The 22,555-nt window shown below is 29.9% G+C and overlaps 1 protein-coding gene and 1 long non-coding RNA gene across 2 annotated transcripts; one reads left to right on the plus strand and one right to left on the minus strand.

Moving 5' to 3' along the window:
* Positions 1–2,142: 2,142 nt before the first annotated feature.
* LOC125589003 lies at positions 2,143–4,111 on the minus strand. The gene is made up of 2 exons (XR_007325208.1): positions 3,389–4,111; positions 2,143–3,292 (listed from the first exon to the last, which is right to left on the minus strand). It is a non-coding gene; the product is annotated as an uncharacterized LOC125589003 (long non-coding RNA).
* A 13,959-nt stretch (positions 4,112–18,070) lies between these two features.
* LOC106405168 (RING-H2 finger protein ATL75-like) lies at positions 18,071–20,185 on the plus strand. The gene has a single exon (XM_013845758.3). It carries the CDS (start codon positions 19,309–19,311, stop codon positions 19,984–19,986), a length of 678 nt encoding a protein of 225 aa, XP_013701212.2. The 5' UTR covers positions 18,071–19,308; the 3' UTR covers positions 19,987–20,185.
* The last annotated feature ends 2,370 nt before the right edge of the window (positions 20,186–22,555 follow it).

Genomic DNA, 22,555 nt, shown 5'->3' on the forward strand with positions numbered 1-22,555 from the left:
AGATCATATAATTTTTTTCCTAAATAGTGTTTTCTTTCTCAATCATGGACTAATAATTATATATGAAAAACTAAAATGAAAATAATATTTTTATTGTCATTGCATATATTATGATAAAGTAAAGAAAACTGACTATTATAACTTATTAAATAAATAGATATTTATTTGATGTTATAAAACTACTTATTTTTAAGCAACAAGTTGATTTTCTTAAGTTCAAAAAACAAAAACAAAAACAAAACAAACACAAATTGATTTTATTTATTATATAAAACGGAAACAATGGTTTAATGTTCGTAAATCAAATATGGAAACATAATAATTCTAATAGAAATATCATAAATGGCCTTGTAAAAGATGGAAATAATGGAGATTTTGAATTGAGCATTGAGAACAGATATTGTTACGGGGGCAGAAATTATTTTTTCAATGGGGGCAACTAAAATATATACTCATCATTTAAAGGAAAGTTTTAAATTTCATGGGGGACAACTGCCCCATACTTACCTTAAGTAGATCCGCCCCTGTATATAATACGTAGAATATTCTATTATAAAAACATATAAAATCTTTTATTATAATAGGTAGAATATACATATATAATATGTATTCTACAGTTATTCATATATAAAGTTATACACCAAACTTCTATTACATTTATGTACATATCATCATGTTTGTATATTCATATACGAAGGGGTTCATAGTATAAAGTAAAATACATATATAGTTTTAATGAACAATGGTATTACATGTAATTATTTCTAGGTAATAGAGGGTCTTTTTAAAAAATATGTGAAAAAGACTCTCATGATGACACCTAAATAATGACATTTTTGTTAATCATTCATACATGAGAGCAAACTTAATAAAAATTATTCTCAAATAATAAAAAAAGATGTTAATGAAAAGATCAGTAAAGATCAACAGATTTGAAGTTACAAAAAAAAAAAAAATCAACAGATCATAATCTTTGGTGGAGACTTTTACATATCAACTAGGTCAATTTCTGAGCTACGCGCGGATTATATTGTTATATATATTTTCTTTTAGTGTAATATAAATATACGATATCAATTGCTTATTTCCTTCTTAAAAAAATACAGAGTTTAAACTTGGAAATCAACAAAGATTTTATTGTCTCTGTTAAGTTTTTGGTGATATCTCTTTTGGCCTCATAGTTTTCATGTATGTTAGTTCAGTATCTACATAAATTTTCAGGAAGAAATTATTGTTGGATAGAATAGAGAGAAAACTAAATCATACATACATTCATATGAGGTGGTTAATACTTTTATTTGGAGAAGCAAAAAATCTAAATTTTTAATATTATTTTTATGTTAATGTATCATTTATATTTGAGTATATAGATTATACTACATATAGATGCATATAAATATTCAGCTAATATTATTTTTTTTTTTTTTTTTTTGTCATCTTCAGCTAATATTATTTATAAACTAAAATATATTGTTCTTTTGATGTGTAAACAAACTAATGTATTTTGTTTGAAATTTATTTTTAACTTTAAAAATCTAATTTGTTGGAGTTAGAAATTTATAAAATTAAACTTTAGTGATTAAATAAACAACAGTAACAAATCCATGACTGCGAGGAAAATATTATTCTTAGCAAAATAAACAAATTTTAACTGGATAAAAACTTACAAATTTATAGGTGTTCACAAACTTAAAATAAATTGTACATTCAAACTCGATATTTACTTTTCCGCATTTATGTTGTTGGTTCAGTAACAATATTTTTTTTTGTCGGTTACCCATGTATGCAAGATCATTGGTGGCTCACGTGCCGATTCTCCGAGGAGCATTTCCATCCGTATTTATTTATTTACCACATTTGGAGATTATCTAATTTATATTAACCAGGTTATGCAACGTATCTTAATCACATGTGTGTCTCACAATTTTTGGCTTTTGTGTCTTTTTCCGGGTTTTGATTGGTAAAGATTATTATTCCATGCATCTACATAATTTTATAATATTGCACGCTTGAGTTTGAGATGATAAATTTGATTAATTCTTAAAATGAGAGGAAACATAGAAGATGTACATGGATGAATGAGAACTGAAAAAAAAAACAAAAAAAATAAGCATCATGTTTGCCTAATATGGTTAATCCTTATATATAATGGGTAAACATAAAATGGCCAAGAGAGTGATGTTCAGTGTAAAGCTACAAAACGCTCCATTAAATACTAAAGTGTAAACGATTACCATTGGGTTCTAAGCTCTTTAACAGCTCGTTTTGCCTAATCCACAAATACAAAAAGCAGAAAAGCATAACTCTTGCTCTTCTTTGTCCGTGGATTCTTCATAATCCTAAATCCAGTCACTTGCCCAGGAACTAAATACTTTCTTTAAATCCTCCTCCGTAGTACCTTTGTCTAAGCTTCCAACAAATATTTCAAAATCTTTACGCTTACGTCTATCATGGAGAACATCATGATGCTCTTCTTACACATCAACAGCTTCTCCAAACTTGACTTCTTGATAAGCATGCACCTCATCACCTTCACTCTCAAGATCAGACCATCTCCAATCTCGTCGGCAAACTCACCTGCATTTTTCTCTGCCTCAGTTTCCTCCTCCAGTTCTCTGATTTACCAACTCATGATCCTCTTGTCTTAATTATCTCTCTTCAAACTCCTCCCAACCATATTCATCAGCATCATACTCTGATTCATTTGTCATCTAAATCCAACTTTTCATCTCTTCCAAAATCATCCGGACAATCCTTTACCTCAGTCTCTTCAGCGAGTAAAACATATAGAAAATTCAAGGTAGCGTAAAGTTAGTTCAGAGAAAAAAAAAACACCATAAGATATATTTATCTTCCAAAGAAGTAACAAGAGTTAGCCCTAAAAACTAAAACAACCATCCCAGGCAAATCTAAACTTAACCATCTCAGTCAAATATAAACATTTTATGGTCAGATATTGTGTAAGGAATAAGTCTCAAACTTTTACCAAAACAGAACTTAGATCCGTCAAATCAATGAAGGAATACGGTTACTGATCTATTATAGACTGATCAGTTGCATTCTCAACATATCTTTATTCACTCCCATAATCCTGGGTCCCTTCAACATCGAACCAATGTTCACCATCAATGTATCTCCTTCGACTATTTTCGACACTCAGATTTGCTTCTTTATCTCCTTTGTTATCAGTCCAATCAGACGCATGAGAAGCTTGAATGTACAGCAGCAGCGTATACTGCGTTTCTTTGATAAGCCTTCTCATCTCCGAGATAAAAAAATTTTGATGCTTTACCTTAAATAATTAACAAAGCATATCAAATTTTAACTTTGTATTAAAAGAAAAATCAAAAAGTATATAAGCTCCCATGAAAGTTTGGATGCTACTTACTTCTGATGAAAGATGGTAATCAGATTGGACTAAAGAGTCTACAAAAGGATGAGTGTCGAGAAATTGATATGGAATCTTGAATCTTGTTTGAAACATCCTTTTCAACCTTTTCGTTTGAGACTCCTCACGGAAAAGAAACACATGAATGGTAATCTGATTGGACCATCTCTTTGCAGCCCTAAAGCAGATGCTTTCTAAAGGCTATTGAGATTAGTTGTCATAAACCATACTTTTGGCATCAAAGAATAACTCTGGAACTAAAGCTTTCTGGCCGCTTCATGTAAGCACAAAAAGCAAAGTAAATGAAATATTAGAATGAATATATACAAACCTTAGCCTCCCAATCTCTTATCAAACAGCTGCTAAGGCAAATCTCTCTTTACCATCAAGTGATGTTAGCTTCTATAAAAGAGCACAAAGAATGTTATATTATCAATCTCTTATCAAACAGCTGCTAAGGCAAATCTCTCTTTACCATCAAGTGATGTTAGCTTCTATAAAAGAGCACAAAGAATGTTATATTATATATATCTTACACCTAAAATATTTTCTCAAAAAAAGTGAGGCAGTAAAAATGCTTGGAATCCACACGAAGAGAATTCATTTAACCTTGTATATCAACAACAGTCATACCTTCTACATCCTATACAACAAAAAGAATACAAAGATAATAAAAACACATAAAGTGATACTATGTAAAAGTTGTACCTGCTCAGAAACCATGGTGCTAAGCTGTGCATCATTCGCCTAAGGAGAATAGCAAAAAAAAACACCACTTAGGTTGTTACATTTCCGGCAGAATTCATAGTAAATGATCATGTTAGCATACCTGTTGACGTGCCATGCAATCGGCCTTGATTGAAGAAATATATTGCAAAAGTTCGGGAAGGGCAAGAGCTTCGCCACCTCCGGTAAAACCGCCCATTTCGCTTGCACACGAAGATCTTCTACCATCATCTTTTGCTAGATCACCTTATTTGATAACTCTGATCTTAAATTGTAGACCGTCTCTGCAAAAACAGAAAACATTGATTAGAGGCGTTAGGTTTAGACTACCTTTTCATCAAACATGAGGAGTACGATTCCCATGATTTTGCGATCTTTCTAGAGCCATAGAAACCGTCCGACAACGTTTTAGGAGGTCCGGCGGAGATGCAGATTGAATTGTTAGAGTAATTTCGTTTGAGGATGTATTGCTGCCGCTTAAGGTTCTAACGGAAATCACTGCAGAAAGGAGCTAGAAGCCTAACTTTAGAAGTGGAAGGGGAAGTTCATTCTAGAATTTATAATATCTGGAACCAGTTTCTGATTTGTGGCAGCTGAAGAATTGGTGTTTTCATGGCCGAAACTGAAAACAATTAAATTGACAGCTGGAATCCAAAAGGTAGACGTCACAATTTATGGAACATATAACATTAAAAAAAGTTACGTGAAAGTAGACGATGAGTCAAAACATTTATTTTGGTTAATACCGTAAATTTTAATATTTGTATAAAGGTAAAATGACATCGAAGTTTAAAATAGTTTGATTGGTTGATTTTTTGAGCTGAGGTGTCATGCTTTTCTGTTGAGTATATCTCGCTTTTAATATTGTTAGAAGAATTCAAAAGGTAGACATCACAATTTATGAAACATATAGCATTAAAAAAGTTACGTGAAAGTAGACGATGAGTCGAAACATTTATTTTGGTTAATACCGTAAATTTTAATTTTTGTATAAAGATAAAATGACATGGAAGTTTAAAATAGTTTGATTGGTTGATTTTTTGAGCTGAGGTGGCATACTTCTCCGTTGAGTATATCTCCATTTTAGTATCGTTAGATTAAATATGCATTGAACGTAATGGTAACATATAGAAAGGTGAAATCATACGGAAATATTAATATTAATGTAATGTGTCATAGAATTACCAATGGCAATTTCTGTAATTATTCTAATAAGTAAAGTTGGATTTATTATTTTGGCTGAAGAGGATTATGGTTTTGACACATCATCATAATTGTATAATTGTAAATAATACACAAATTTAAGGTTATTCTCTAAAAATGTTTTCCTTTTAATATATAAGGGATGAAATTATATCATAAGTGTAGAACAAGAACAAAAAGCTAGCTAGCTAAAGATAAGAACTCGTATTTCTAACAAATATACAATGTTTATTATGTTCTTTTCCTGAAAGCTTTCTCACCACATCTCTGATATATCATACCATTATCGTGTCTTTTTGACAAAAGTGTAGATTAATTTATATATACGACCGATTACATGCCCGATCTCCTGTAAAAGCTCAAGAAAGCCTAATGGAATGATGGAATCCTTGGATCTAATCCCGATAAATATCATAAAGTTCTTTAAAATTGTGTGACTGTGTTTGAACCAAGGCCTCCCCCTAAGTTATCATCAAAGTTTGAAATCCCACTAACACAAAATACATTGATTCATGGAATGTCACGAGTGTTTGTATTCACCTTTGTATATGGAGTTTGATTATTTCCTATAAATATTTGTTTATTTTTAGTTTGTATAAAGTCATAAACCCTACAAATTGTAAGGTCGTGAATAAATGAAAAAGAAGAGTCATCAAGATGTCTTACTATATATACTGATTGATCTATAAATGTTTCGTGACATAAGAAAGAGATCCCTGTGGAAAGAATTATGCTGTTGCTCATCTAAATTCTTTTAATAAAACATGGAAAATCCGAAGAAGGGAAAATTCAACTTTGTGGGAAAAAAAACAAGACCGCTGATTATTATAAGTGTGTGGTGATGTTCTTTTGAGAATATATTTCAACAACTTGATCCTTACTTAATAACATGTAAGTGTGTCAAATATAGTTCTTAACAAACATGTGGTTATGTGAGATGCAAAAATCTGTATGACGATTCTCTACTACTACGGAGGTAATATTTCTTGTCAAGTCGCAACATTTTAGAAGTTAAATATTTCTTATGACTTTAATACATTATCACTAATTAAAATAATTGAAAGTGCAAATAAAAAAGTGAGGAAGATGAAAAGGAAGGACCCCGCATTTATTCTGCTTTGGTGGGCTATTTCTTGTCCACAAAATCTCAATACAGTACATAAACACTACCTCCAAACCTCTTAAAGCTTAATCAGTATGAAATCTCTGTATTAAAAGTTAAAACACAACATTCCCTTGGATCCAACATTTTTTATATAAAATTTTAAACTAAATAGATCTTATTATTATAAAGTAATTAAAGAAACTATATTATAATATTATCTATATTTCCAAGCAACACAATATATAATCATGTGTCCAAATAATACAAAATATTATGTCTTATCTTTTTAATAACTTGTTATCAATTTTCTTTCAAATTATCTAATAAATCAAATAATTGACTAAAATGTTCAAAAAATTTATGAAAAATTGGAAATTTATTTTTGCATGTTTAGATGCTACAAAATAATTTTAATCAATATCAAACCAATTAAATTAATGTATTATTTGATTTGTATTTTTATAAATAAAAATACATTTATTTAAATTAAATAACTTTCATATTAAATTAAATATTATATAAAGAAAATCAATAAATTGACTTCAAATATATTTTATAATTTAAAATTCATCAAAATATATCATACAATTAATCAAATAAATTATATTAATCTATACTATATAAAAGTTGAGGCTATAAGCCATCGAGAGCGTCCACATAGGATTTAAACGACCAATCGTAGTATGACAAATTATTATTTAAGTTTACTATTTTTTAAAAATGTTAATATTACCAAAAAATGTTTATTTCAAACTAAAGTATAAATCAATATCGAATAAGGTAAATTTACAAAAATATAAATACTATATTAAGTTAACATAATGTTTAATATTTTTCGAAAATTAAAAAATAAATAACGAAAATAATAATTAATTTAAAAATACAAGACTTTCAAACAAGTATAACTATATAAATCTAAATTTAAACTCATGATTTTCAAATTTTAGGTTATATACTATTGAAAATATTCAAACTAACATATACTATATATAAGTTGATATTATAAATCATTGAGAATGTTCACATATTATTTTAAAGCACCAAAAATATACCAAATCGTTTTTCAATTTGGTATTTCTAAAAATGTTAATATTACGAAATTTTTTATTTCAAAATAAAATATAAATAATTATCAAATAAGTTAAACTTACAAAGTTAAAAACATCATGTACAAATCTATACTATATAAAATAAAGTTTCGAAAATTAACATAAAAATAACAAACAAATATAATAGTTAATTTAAAAATGCAATACTTTCAAACAATTATAACTATATAAATCTAAAACACATGATTTAAAAAACAGAAATAACTGAAAATATTCACAAATAACATATATTATATATAATTTGATGCCGTAAATTATTGAGAATGTCCATATATTATCTTGAAGCACCAAGAAAAATATGTTAATCACCATTTTATATATTACTTATAGAACTTTCAAAAATTGTTTCTTTTATAATCAATGTAAAATTTAGAAAAAGCCAAAATCATTAAAAGAATCATATTGATATATAAACTAAATATTTGGAAGAATAACATAAATTTTACGTACAAAATATAATATTAAAAAATAAAAGAATTTGAAATAATAAAGAAAATATGAATATAAAGCACATATGATTTTAAAATTGAGGCTATATGTTATTTAAAGTGGTCACATAGAAGCTAAAATTATTATTAATAATATGTATTCTCAAAATGTTAATTTAATATTTTTAAATATAAAATTTCAGATATTTTATTTCTCTCAAAATAAAATTAAATAAGTTTAAATTTTTTTGCCAGAAATAATTAACTTTATTTTTAAACTAAATATTTGAAAATTAAAAATAAAATTTTATCGAACAAAAATAACATTTTAAAAAAGAAATCAACATAAAAAAATGTTCTAATAATCATGTATGTGAAAGTAAAATACAAAATTACAAAAATGATAAATTAACTAAAGTATTAATTATCTTAAAAATTAGATTGGTATTTATACTAAATTCTTGAAAACTTAACATAAAAATAGTTTAACAAGAAAAAAACAAATTATGTCCACAGCCAATATTACGATAAGGGCTATATACTATTAAAAATATTCATATATAAATAAAAATACGAAAAATATTCCAAATCAGTATCATTGTTTAATATTTTTATAAATCTTAATATTTCGAAAGTAAATCTATAAATTAATTTCAAAATATGAACTAAAATTAACTAACTTGATATATATGCTAACTATCTTAAAACATAACACTAAAAGTTATTTAAAAAATTCATAAAGTATGTCAAAACATAAAATAGCATATACATAAAAAATAAAATATATAATTAATATTAAAATAATTAACCTAATCAAATAAGTAAAAAATAAAATTTTAGTATTTTTATATTGGTGTTGGCTATAAAATCATCTAATTTTATAATAGATTATAAAAGGTTCTTAAAAACATTGGTCAATTTTCGTTTCTTTCTTACCGGGCCAATTCAGTTTTGGCTTATAATAAGCTTACAAAGTTCTATTAAAAATAAAATGTGGTAAGAATAATCCACAATTAATACACATATTGTTGATTAAAAAGTTTGTTTATATGCTTTTGAATTGCCTTTTATCAATTAAATAAATTAACATAGTTATTTACTCATCAACAATTAGATTTTAATAAATTTTGAGACAATTGTTTTTAAAAAGTCATAATCCAAATATTCATTTAACTAACCAAACATGTTTTTATGAAACATACCTAAATTTTTTTATTATCTAAAATATTTTTTTTTTAAATTAGGTCACTAATAATAATAAATCGAAGTACATGGTAACCTTTTTCCGAGAAAAATAACTTCTCAATCGGGGAAAACATTTTGTGAACCGCTAAAACATCATAATCCCACCACTAATTTATATTGTAACTATATCAAGTAGGAGATATATTTAATTTTTTAGATTTTTATTTTTTTATTTTAATAAATAAAATATTACTTAATATTAGCATAAATTATATATATATATATATATTCTCCTTTTCTTATATCTAACAAACAGATAGTTACTATTATTTAAATTTCATCAAAATATTTATTATGATTTAAACCTAAATATACATATAAAACTATTAGATATGCATTTAAAAGAATTAAATAAGAGTATTTTAAATACAAATATGCATAAAATAAGTATATAATAATACATTCATTCTAAAAATTTGGTAAATACATAAAAGTTAGATATATTGCATAAGGATTAATCTTTTATGTCATTCAAATAGAAATACACATAAAATTATAATAAAATATTTATAACAGTGTTGTATTAGTTAATAAGCATGGAACAATATATATGACGCTTTTAAGTATTTTATTAAGAAACAATATACACATGTTTATAAATACATTTATACATTTACGTATACAAACAAACTGATATCTAAATATTAGGTATTTAAATGGTAAAATTGTATAAAAACTTAACTATGAAGAATAATAAAGCACACTTTAAATAAATTTCATAGAAAAATGTATATAAAACAATTTTCTATTATATTATCTTAATATTATTAAAAATAAAACTAATTATTAATAAAGTATTCATAGTAGTGTATAGCATAGTATAGTAGTGTATATGTACTGAGAAATCTATGTGATATTAAAATTATGTACTTATAAGAAACTATAAATACTTTAGTAACAGTAATTTTACTTTTATAATACAAACAAATAAATAGCTAAGTTCAAAAATAACAAATTTATAAAAACAATGTAAATAGGAAATCAAATAATATTTTAATAATATTAATAAAAATATTTTTTACGAAATTCATTTTTTTCTTAAAAAATATTGCAAAATTAAATTAAATTAATAAAGCAGATTCGCGCGTAGCGCGAATAAAAAATCTAGTATTATTAAAAATTCACAAAAAGAGTTGAGATAACTAAAAATTAAATTATATTTAAGTTACAAAATTATAAGGACTAAACTGAAATGTAAATAGTATTTTGAGATTTTGAGGGTCTATTGAGTAAAAAACCTCAAAATTTAACTAAAATATTCAAATAATTTATGAAAAAAATAAAAAATAAGTATAACTTATTGTTGAAGGTTTAGATACTACAAGATAATTTCAATCAATATCAAATCAATTAAACTAATGGATTACATTATTTATATTTTCATAAATAAAAAATTACATCTCTCTTATTGATACATAAACATTCTCTAGGACCCAACCTTTTCTAGGATTTTAAATTATATAGACCCTTATATTATAAAGTAATTATGAAAACTATATTATACTATTATCTATGTTTCCAAACAAGAAAATAATTAATCTTGTGTTTAAACAGTATAAAACATTATGTCTCTTCTTTTTAATAACTTTTTATCAATTTTCTTTCAAATTATTTGATAAATCAAATAACTGACTAAAATATTCAAAACATTTATGAAAAAAAATAAGTATAACTTATTTTTGCAGGCTTAGATACTGCAAAATAGTTTCAATAAATATTAAATCAATTAAACTTATGGACTATTTTATTTATATTTTCATAAACAAAATAATACACTCATTTAAAAAACTTCCATGTTAAATTAAATATTGTATATAAATAAAAATTAGTAAGTTTACATCAAATACATTTTATAATTATCTTTTTTCAAAATATATCATACAATTAATCAAATAAATTACAGATATTTTATTAAAAATTCATAACAAAAAAGTTGAAATAACTAAAAATAAATTAACTAATATCTTATACATATATTATTATCTGAAGATACATTGAAAATAACTACATTATACAATAAATATAATAAAAATAGTAATGAAAATGTTCAGAATATATATTATCTGAAGATAAATGCTTAACACTAATTATAAACAACAAATTTAAACATATTATAATATGCACTAAATTATTAGCAAGACAAACTATACAAAACAATTATAATAATGTTAATTAAGCTACATGAAATAAATATTATGCAACTAAAATCTCTTTTTACACTAAACAACATTAAATTAGTTAAAAAATATTAAATTAATGTATAAAATGTGTTTAATCAGTTTAAAATAAAACATGCGCTATTGCCCGGATCATGATATATTATTTTTTACAATTGAAAAAGTATGCATAGTTTCATATAGTAATCAAAATGTGGTGTGTTACAAAATAAAATTTATTCAGTATAATTTATAATAGTAACAACTCTAAATAAATAAAAATAGTACGAACTCTATAAATTAATAATAATACGGTTATATAATTATTAATTTATAAAGTGATAATTGATTTTTTTTAAACAACACAATCATCATAAAATGTAATTTAACTAATAAAATTTCAAAATCAAAATGGTTGAAACAATTAAAATAAGTAAATTTTATGAAAAAACTAAAATAGGTACTCTGAAACAATTGTTATCCTATAATGTCATTTAATTTGAAGAAATTAAAGAATTATTAACTATTATTTGATGATTCTAATGAAATTAGACTATTATCGATATTAATTTTATAAAAATTCTGCAATATATTTTTGAATACTTTTTTCCTGTACAACGTGTGTCAATATATTAATGCATCTAGCACAATTTCCTTTAATTATTGAGTTTTCATATAGTTCATTTAACTTGGCAAAATGTGTATATGGAAATTTAGTCAAAAATTATGTATATTCATGAAAATAGAGATAAACTACCATTGGCAAAATTTAGCTCAAGGATTCTTTTTTTTTTTGGAATATGCAATTTTTTTTTATGTAATCTCTCTCTTTCTCTCTTCTTCCAGATACTATCCACCAATTTTTGCCTTTTTTTTTTCTGGTGTCGGTTTTTTCACCAGTCGCTGCAAGAGAGTTTTTTTTTCTCCTTTTTGTTCAGACCATGTGCTGCATTTCTAGATTCGATTCGGGTGTTTTCTGGCTTAGTGTTCAGGTTTCTGGTGATGGAGGGTGCACGATAGTCTTCGGTAACTTTCACAGTTTAAGGCTTCGTGTTTTAGCTCTATGAGGACAGATTTGAGTCATGATTCCTTAAGCCTCATACATTTTATTCTCCTAGATTTGCATCGATGTTGGGTTCTTTCGATCTTCCGGCGAGGTGAATCCCGATCTCTGAAGGGAAAGTTTGACGTTGCGACGCGTTTTACCTCTACATCTGATTCACGGAGACTCTCACCTCTGTTTGATGTCTGCTTTAGGATGAAATGGATGGAGATAAAATTAGGGTTCTCTGGTGAAAGCGAAGACGAGTCGGCTGTTGGGTGAGGTTTCGGCTTATCTACTTACTGGCTTCTAACTTGAGAAGCCAGTAAATTCTGATAGTCTTCTCTACGTGCCTTGCTCACTCTATTCTCTTTTCAAGTTTCTAAATTATATCTCTTTTGTTATTTTAATATTTTCACCTTGCTATAAATATGTGTATTACTCCTTTGTTGTAAATTGAGTTTACTATTGAAACAATAATAAAAAAGATCAGTTCCTTTGTTTATATTATATTTATATCCTTTGTTTCTCACTTCTATTTAATTATTCACAACACGTTATCAGTACGAATTCTGGCCAACTGAGGTTTATCAATCCGAAAATTCTTAAACCAGCCGAGTAATGTTTAAATTTATGTATTTCAATATATTTAATTTATTTAAATTTTATTATTATTTTTTCGGAGTGAGAGGCTAGGCTTTATCCATCTATTTATCGGGATGATAGGCACTGTCTTTCCCGACTGATCGTTATGGTAGGCTATGCCTTCACGATCAGAGAACACGTGGTAGGCTTTGCCTCCGTGAATAAAAAGAAAAGGTAAAAAATGGTAGGCTAAGTCTCCTCGGACCTTGAAATAAGTAAAAGTCAAAATGGTAGACCATGTCTCCTCGGACTTTGAAAAATGATCAATATGGTAGTCTAAGACTCTTCGGATCATGTGGTAGGCTAATCTCCAATTTTATTTATTTCTCTTTAAATTTCTGCAATTTAATTTATGCATTTATTTTATGCTTTTAATTTATGCATTTAAATTTCCGTCTTTATATATTATTATTCTATGGATACGGTTATCATGTCAAATTTGACAAAGCTCAAAATATATGCCCTTGATATTACGAGAAATAATTATAAGACTTGGGCAGTGGATGCAAAGATGTACATGAGAGAGCTTTGAGAAATCATCGATAAGTTGAAAACTATATCGGATGACAAAAAAATAAAGCCATGATATTTTACATCACTTTGATGATGGTTTATAAGATGAGGTGTATCAAGAGAAAAGATCTAGAAGATCTTTGATAATTAAATCGTTGAAAAAAGGATCGGAGTTGATGTAAATCCTCCGTGAAAACTGAAAAAAAAAATGAAATCATGATACTAAACCATCAAGTCGGTCCTACTAGAAAAGGACGAGGGTGTAGATGCGGTTGAAACCGCTATCATGGTCGTGGAAGAGGACGAGAATGAAGATTCCGTCCCTGTCACAATAATGGAAACTTCCACGAAAAATGAAAGTGGTCGGGTGATAAAAGGCAAACAGAAAAGGTTTGCTATAGATACGACCAGAAATAAAATTGGGTACATAGTTGTCGTACGCCAAATATTTAGCCGATCTCTATCGAGAATCAAAAAGAAAAAGAAAAAGGAAGTGAAATAAACTTCATCTCTTATGAGCCCGGACCATCTTTTCATAGCTTGAATACTCATCTTGATGATTCAGATTTTCTGGTTGGTCCAGAAAATGAAAATAAAATATCGATGTGATATGAGAATTATCTTCCTGAATAAGATTTTGAGATTCAGGATGGAGGTAGATATACCTGGCAGATATTTGGTCATCGTACATGACTACTAAAGGTAGCAAATATTTATCCTCTCAAAATAAATAAGTATAGTATCTAGTAATATAAAAATTATTATTGGCTCTAGAGGAGCTTATGATGAAAAGACATGCATAAAAAAAGGATGGCAAAAATATAAATGAGTGGTAAACCTGAAGTTTACTGATATATAGCCATCTCCAATAATGTTATCGACATAATTGTGAAATGTTGAAAAACCATAAGTTTTTCACATATAGCATGTCAAAAAAAAAAAAATGAAACCATCATGGCTGAAGAATCATCAAACAAGTTCATTATATATGATTTCTTTAAGCAGACCCCAAATTAAGATCTCACTCTAAAGGATTTGAAACATAATGCATCCCAAATGGAAAAATTGAATATGTTATTGGTTCTAGAGTGGGATTCAGTACGAGATTTTAGACATGGAATGTCATCATCTCGAGGGGGAGAATTAAAGAATCCTAGTGAGTGGAACATTAAGAAATTATGTTCGCACTTGAAAAAGAACTTGATAAAGTAAATTCAATTAAGATGATTCCCATGATCGGGTGTAATGCAGTTGTGCATGTAATAAAGACATATACAATCCAGAGATATAAAGTATATGGATAATTAGAAATATGCTCGCAAGTTTGCTAGAAGAATATGATAAGCTGATGGAATGAGATATGTGAAATGAATTAAAATGAAAAGTAGAATAATCCATTTACAAAATGCCTGCCAGACATTTTGATGAAATAATGAAATCTCATATTTCAGCTGAAAATGCTCCAATAAGAAAATAGTATCCTAAAAAGACGATATATGAGTCTATAGCACGCTAGAGACGTGATAGACCACTTTGGTTCCAAAGAGTCCTCGAAAAAGAGCAAAAATATAACTAGATGATGAATCTCATGATGAGACCGTTGATATGGTTAATATAATAGTCAGGTACCTGGGTAAATCATTGATGATGATAAAGAGATCTTGATTAACCATATCAGTATGAGTAAAAAGATGGAACCAAAGAGAAAATAGATTGTCGACAATATTGAAAAAGCGCTATATAAATGAGGATTATGAATCTACCTCTATATATGAGGGTAAAGTGAATTGATTGGCCATCAATTCGATATAAAGCTCGTTAGAAAAATAAGAGATTTTTGGACCAAAAGTCAAAGGTATATATTTTTCCAGAGAGAATGAAATGAAAGATGACCTTGAGGTATGAAAAAACGGCTTGTTCTGAGGTCACTGGAGAAAATTTAAAATATATGCAGTATATTGATATGTCTGGCAGGACACAAAATATTTGAGTTGCATCTAGTTATTTAGTAGTCCCTGGAGAGTTAAAGATGCTTTCGGGAATGTATAAAACTCTGGAAGAGTTAGAACAAGCCATATATAAGGTATCTTGAACCAGTAACTGGTGATATATTTACGGCACGGTTTGTCGATTGCCATTTTAATGAGAATGAATTTCTAGTGTTAGGGGGAGTAATTTGAGAAATTCCTAAAAAGATTACATAGTGTACACAGTCGTTACACTTTGGTCCCCCTACAAATCAAAGAGAGCTGGAAATTCAGGAAATTATGCATTTGCATAATTTGGCAAACCAGTTACCAAATGTATTCACAGATACGACATGATATACCCGCTGAAAATGTTCCATCAAGAGTTGATGTTCCTAAAGAACAAACTGATGGTAACAAAATGAATGAACCTAGGGTTCAGTTAAAGAGGGGGAGACTAGTGGGTTCTAAAGATAAAAATCCCCGAAAAAAAAAATTGTTGAGCAAAGCAGAAATGTTCAGAAAGAACCTGATATTGAAAGATGTCTGAAAGAAGACATAAGTGGAAAGGTTCCAGAAGAATCTGATACTGAAAAATATCTGAAAGAAGACATAAGTGGAAAGGTTCAAAGAAAACCTGATACTGAAAAATGTCTGAAAGAAGGAATAGATGAAAATGTTCAAGAATAACCAAATAAAGATATGGATCCAGATGACGAGAATGGAACAAAAAAGTATGAGATTTCCATCAACTATGCCCTTGATGAAAATTAATAGATAAAAGATGTTGATGGAATGTTCTCCTTTTCTGTGTCAAAAAGATCGATCATGAAAATGATCCCGATCCAAGGTCCATTTTGGAATGTTAAAAAGACATGATTGGGAGGAGTGGCAGAAGGCCATTCAAACTGAATAACTCTTCCCTAATAAAATAAATGTCTTGGGACCTATAGTCATAACGCCTGAGAATACAAATTCAGTTGGGTATAAGTGGGTATTCGTGAGAAAAATAAGACGATATAAAGCCTGATTAGTTGCCCAAGGTTTTTCTCAGAGACCGGGAATTGATTTTGAGGAAACGTATTCCCCGATAATGGATGCAATTATGTTTAGATTTTTGATGAGCCTAACGGCGTCTAAAAATCTTGAAATGCATCTCATGGACGTTGTGACTGCATATTTGTACGGATCGTCGGATAATGATATATATATATATATGAAACTCCCTGAGGGATTGAAAATGCTAGGGGCATTGAAAGAAAAATCCAGGGAGATTTGTTCGGTCAAGTTACAGCGATCACTTTACGGATTAAAGCAATCCGGACGCATGTGGTACAATCGCTTAAGTGAATATCTTTTGAGTAAAGGATATGTGAATAATGCGATATGTCCATGCGTTTTTATAAAGAAATCGTCATCTGGCTTTGTGATCATTGTTGTATATGTAGATGACCTGAACGTAATTGGAACTCAAAAGGAGGTTGATGATGCTCGAACTCATATGAAAGAGGTGTTCGAAATGAAAGATCTCGGCAAGACAAAGTTTTGTCTTGAGCTCTAGATAGAACATCTCCGAGAAGGAATATTTGTGCATCAATCAAATTATACAAAAAGGTTATTGAAACGCTTTTATATGGATAAAGCGACTCCTTTGAGTACTCCAATGATTGGTAGAAGTCTCGATGTTGAGAGAGATCCTTTTAGGCCCTGCGAAGATAGCGAAAAGATATTAGGTCCTAAAGTACCTTATATGAGTGCTACCGATAGGCTTTTGTATCTTGCAAACTGTACCAGGCCTGATATTGCCTTTGCTACTAACCTCCTGGCAAGATATAGTTATGCTCCTACTCGCAGGCACTGGAACAGAATAAAGCATGTATTATGTTACCTCCAAGGTACAGTTGATTTAAGGTTAATGTATTTTAGAAAACCCGAGTTTGGTATGGTTGGTTTTGCAGATGCATGATACTTATCAGATCCTCATAAGCCTCGATCGCAAACCGGCTATGTTTTTATAATTGGTGGAACCGCGATCTCTTGTCGGTCTCAGAAACAAACTCTGGTTGCAACATCTTCGAATCATGCAGAAACTATTGCACTTCACGAAGCATGTCGAGAGTGTGTGTGTCTTTGGTCAATGAGTCACCACATACAAGTATCAAGCGGAATACTTAAAAAGAAAGAGCCGACGAAAATATTTGAAGACAATTCGGCTTGTGTCGCTCAACTCAAAGAAGGCTACATCAAAAGCGACAGAACAAAGCATATCCCTCCGAGATTTTTCTGTTACATACGGCAGCTCGAGAAAAATGAAGAGGTGGACATTGAGTATGTACGGTCATGCGACAATCCAGCTGATTTGTTTACAAAACCTCTTCCAACTACAACATTCCGAAAACACGTATATGGTATCGGAATGTGGCATTTGCGTGACCTGTGACAAGAAATCTATATCTACTATTTTCAGGAGGAGATTACGGCAATGAACTCTTTTTCTCTTATCATGGTTTTTGTCCCAATGGATTTTTCCATGACTAGATTTTTAACGAGGCATTATGTAATGAAAGATGGAGAATCAAGGAGGAATGTTGAAGATAAACATGCAATAAAATAATGATTTTCCAGATTTTTTTTGACCGATTGAAATGACCGCCTTTTGTTATTTTAATATTTTCACCTTGCTATAAATATGTGTATTACCCCTTTGTTATAAGTTGAGTTTACGATTGAAACAATAATCAAAAAGATCAGTTCCTTTATTTGTATTATATTTATATTCTTTGTTTCTCAATTCTATTTAATTATTCACAACATGTTTCAGATAAAAACGAAAGAGAAAGAAAACAAATAAACAAACAGAACCATTTATATGCAGACATTTAGATGTTTAAGAATATGACTGATTCTGAACTAAAACATACGAAACACAAGTTTTAGTAAAAATCAATATTTACCTATTTCTTATATCTCAATGAAATTAGAGACAATCCGATGTAAAGAACCAAATTAAGATATTAGTCCAGAAAAAAAAAAGAACTTTAAAAGAAAAATATTCAAGAAAATTTGGTGTATAAAAAATAACAAATTCAAATCTATTTCTTTAAGTATAAATAAATCAAATAATCGAAGGATTAGAATTTTTTAATAAAAAGTACCTGGAGTTTTATCGATTTCCACTTAAATATCTCAATAGAAAAACTATTAGTTATTTTGTTTTATAGTAAAGTGGATTATTAAGCAACACAACACATACACATGGAAAGAACAAAGAAACATAACTGCTAAAGCAAAAAAGACTGCTTTACAACACTACATATTATAGGCAAAGCATTAAAATTGTGAAGAAGATACAACGAAATCCTCCCCCTCCTGATAAAAAAGTATAGTGGAAAATAAAATAAATCAAGCTTATCAAGAATCAACACAAGGCCAACATAATAAAAACAAAATATTTTAATTAAAGTGAGACCAAATGAAATGATTTCAGAATTCAACGTTGGAAAAGTGATAGTCCCTACACAAGCATCTTGTGGTTGGAGGAGCTATGGCCCAAGGGTAAAATTAGCACTCAAACAAAGTCCAAATCCTCTCAAATCTCACTTGAAAAAAAGAAGATAATGCCACTTTCTTAAGCAAATCTTACTCCCCACTCACTCAATCAGTAATCATCTCAAGCTATTTATAAGACCACTTTGAATTCTCCAGAAACAGTAAGAAGCAAAAACCAAACAAAACAAAGAGACAAGACTTTGATTCAAAGCTTTTTTAGGAGTGTAAGAACATGTCGTCAAATGAATTATATTCTTCAGCTCAAGCCTTCCAAGAACAAGTCAGTGGCGGTTTTGTCTCTAGAAAACTGCTTCTGCACAACCCATTTGACCACAACACTCAACAAGCCTTCGTGGTCGCACCATCTTCCCTAATCACACATGAAAACAACCTCAACGGGAATGTCTTGATGCTTCTCTCAGTCCTTATCTGTGGAATCATCTGTTGCCTTGGTTTACATTACATCATTCGTTGCGCATTCAGAGGTACTTCAAGTTTCATGATCTCTGAGCCTATCTCCAGTCATTCAACACGACATGGGTCACCAAACAAAGGAATCAAGAAGAAAGCTCTTAAGATGTTCCCGGTCGTGAGTTACTCACCTGGGATGAACCTGCCGGGGATCGGTGAAGAATGCATCATCTGTTTGTCAGATTTTGTTTCCGGTGAGAAGCTCAGGCTGCTACCTAAGTGCAACCACGGATTCCATGTTCATTGCATTGACAAGTGGCTTCAACAACATCTGACTTGTCCAAGCTGCAGACACTGTCTTGTTGAGACATGCCAAAAGATCTTAGGTGACTTCAGTCAAGCTGATCAAGTGATAGCAGCATATACAGAGAGCACAATTGTCAGGATAGCTCCTCTACAACCTGAAGGAAGAGTAAACACTTTAAGAGAGAGCAGCTAAATGGTCAGAAATCTATGCTCATGTTGAGAATATATTCTCAAGTTAGATATAAGTTTGTAAATCTGAGCAAAATTCATGTCTATAGCCATAGAAGAGGTCCAAAAAAAAAAAAAAAAACAGGATAGTTCAATTTTTTTGTCTTTCTTTATTTTGCCTGTAACACAAAGTGTATACAGCGAGAATATATTTATATTTATCACTTTCAGTAGTATCTCACTGAGATCATCAAACTTCTCTTTGTGAAAGTATGTTTTCGCGGGGAAATGATAATTATTAATGCTTATCCATAAAACAATAAGAATCCTCTATAAAACTGATAAATTTTCGTCATATATTCTTATGTGTCATAAATGGTCTTGACTTAATAACATTATGTGCCCCGGAAATTATTAAGCATATACCAAACAAGAACAACTGTTCTTCCATGAGCAACTACCTTAGCTTCTGCACTGTAAAGGAAACAACAACCTCTACCATTTGCCAACTCTTGACTCTAAGTTCTAGCTGTAACTCCCCGATCTCTAAGCTATAATAGTCAACTATCAACTACATATAAGATTCCAAGTCCCATAGTTGTTGCAGGTTTTTGATAGTACTCAGTAAATTAAACTTTTTTTTTTTGGTAAAAATGTAAAATATTATTACCAAGCTTTTTCGTTTTTGACATAAATTACAGAAGTTAACAAGAAGCAGAGAAAGAAAATAAAATTCTAAACATAGACTCGATCTAGCTATGACAAGGCAGACACAACAACCAAGACCGTTGTCCCGAGGCTCTACCAAGTCCGCAACAACAGCTTGACGCAAAAAAATGAGCCAAGTTCAAACGAGAGCAAGAACCTAGTAATTTTGGCCTCTCCGGTGATCCTCTCTTAAAAATAATGACCCACCCGAGAACAAATTGCCGAGGCATCATATCGCTAACCTGCAAGAAAAAACAGCAATAGAAAAGGCCTAGCACCCACAACAACCAAAAACCGAGCATTTATTAGGCACGAAAGCGACATGTACACGATGTTCCGAGCAAAATGAGCTGTAAACTCCATACTTCCCACCCCGAATCCAACTTGCACACAATTATCACGCACACCACCACAGAAGCTCAAGCAAACCTATGTGATGCTGGGATGTGAGCGAAGAGCAAGCGTTAAGAAGTGGCGATCAATGACCCGAAAACCACCACAAGCCCGTAGCAGCCGAGAACCGACGAGCTAAAATTGGAGACGCTAGAGCTGTTACTTGCCTTAGCAAAAAAATGGGAAATTAGAAACATGGCACAAAACTACGGAGCAGGAACCGTGAAGCAGATGACCGAAGGTGAGAACACTACAAGAAATATGTACATTCTTAGCACACGATAAACGCTATTGTAGGGGTTTCATAGCGTTTTCTCATCTGCTATGTCATCGGCAGCCATAATAGGCCCCCTCTCTACGATAGCGGTTTTCTTTGACGCTACTAATATTCCGATATGATAGCAATAAATGAATGTCGTTTTTAACGTAACTATAACACGTTTTAATTTTGTCACAAATTGTTTACGATTCATAATTCGAGTTATGATATGTCCTTCTACAATAGCTGTTCAGTATTCTTATATTTAATTTTGGTATAGCTTCGAAATATGTTATCATTGTCCAATTCGTAGGTAATTTAAAACGCTATGATATTTTACTATAACATTTTTGTTTTTGCTATTGTAGATTTGTTTGTCTAATTCGTAGTTTGATTTAAATGCTATGATTTTCAACTATAACAATTGTTTTTTGTTATTGCTGGTTTGTTGGTTATGCTATGGTATGTTGGTGCCCATAATTGATTTCAGAAAACACCACTCATAAACAACAGCGAAAGCATTCATAGAATATGTAGCTAATACATAAGTCATAAAATTTACACAGCCGATTGAAAACTGAAAACAAAGTCATACACATAAGATAATTATAAGTTCAGTAGCCTTGTTTAAAGGCTGGACCAGAGTTCTTCATTCTCCAAGTTACTACAATCAAAACCTCTAATCAGTATAGGAATTGCATCAGAAAGATTGTAAAGAGAAAGCACAACACTTACCTGTTCCTCTTAAAATATGATCAATTTATCAAGTGGCCATGCGATAGAAGAACCATGTGCATCCTTCAAGCTCTCTATTTCATCAGATTTCCTCCAAGCGTCTGCATCATCTACCAACACTGCATCTATCCACACTCTAGCTGCGTTCGGACCCAATCGTACAAAGTGAACCATCTGATATGGGTCTGTTGAATGCACACGTCCTTCGGCAACGACTTGTTTCCTCTCACTGATGTCCATCAATTTGCACTTCTGATTCACTTGTATAGCTTGGGATCCATCATTTAGCTGTCATGTTTACAGTACAAAACATTGTAGTACTCAGACAGTAAGACAAATATTATTATTTACAACCTGAGGAAGAAAATGTTACCAGCATTGAGGGAGACTTCTTAGTAGGAGTAGTTGATGTTGTTGCTCTTGATTTTCCACTTTTTTTAAGGCTGCTTCCAGTAGACCCAAGAGAAGAACTTTAAGACCTGCAGTATTTGGAGTCGGA

This window comes from Brassica napus, chromosome C6 (genome assembly GCF_020379485.1).
Source record: "Brassica napus cultivar Da-Ae chromosome C6, Da-Ae, whole genome shotgun sequence".
Classification (NCBI taxonomy): Eukaryota; Viridiplantae; Streptophyta; class Magnoliopsida; order Brassicales; family Brassicaceae; genus Brassica; species Brassica napus.

Bases quoted from the DNA above. Each gene is read 5' to 3' on its own strand.
- LOC106405168 (XM_013845758.3), top strand. From the start codon at position 19,309: ATGTCGTCAAATGAATTATATTCTTCAGCTCAAGCCTTCCAAGAACAA.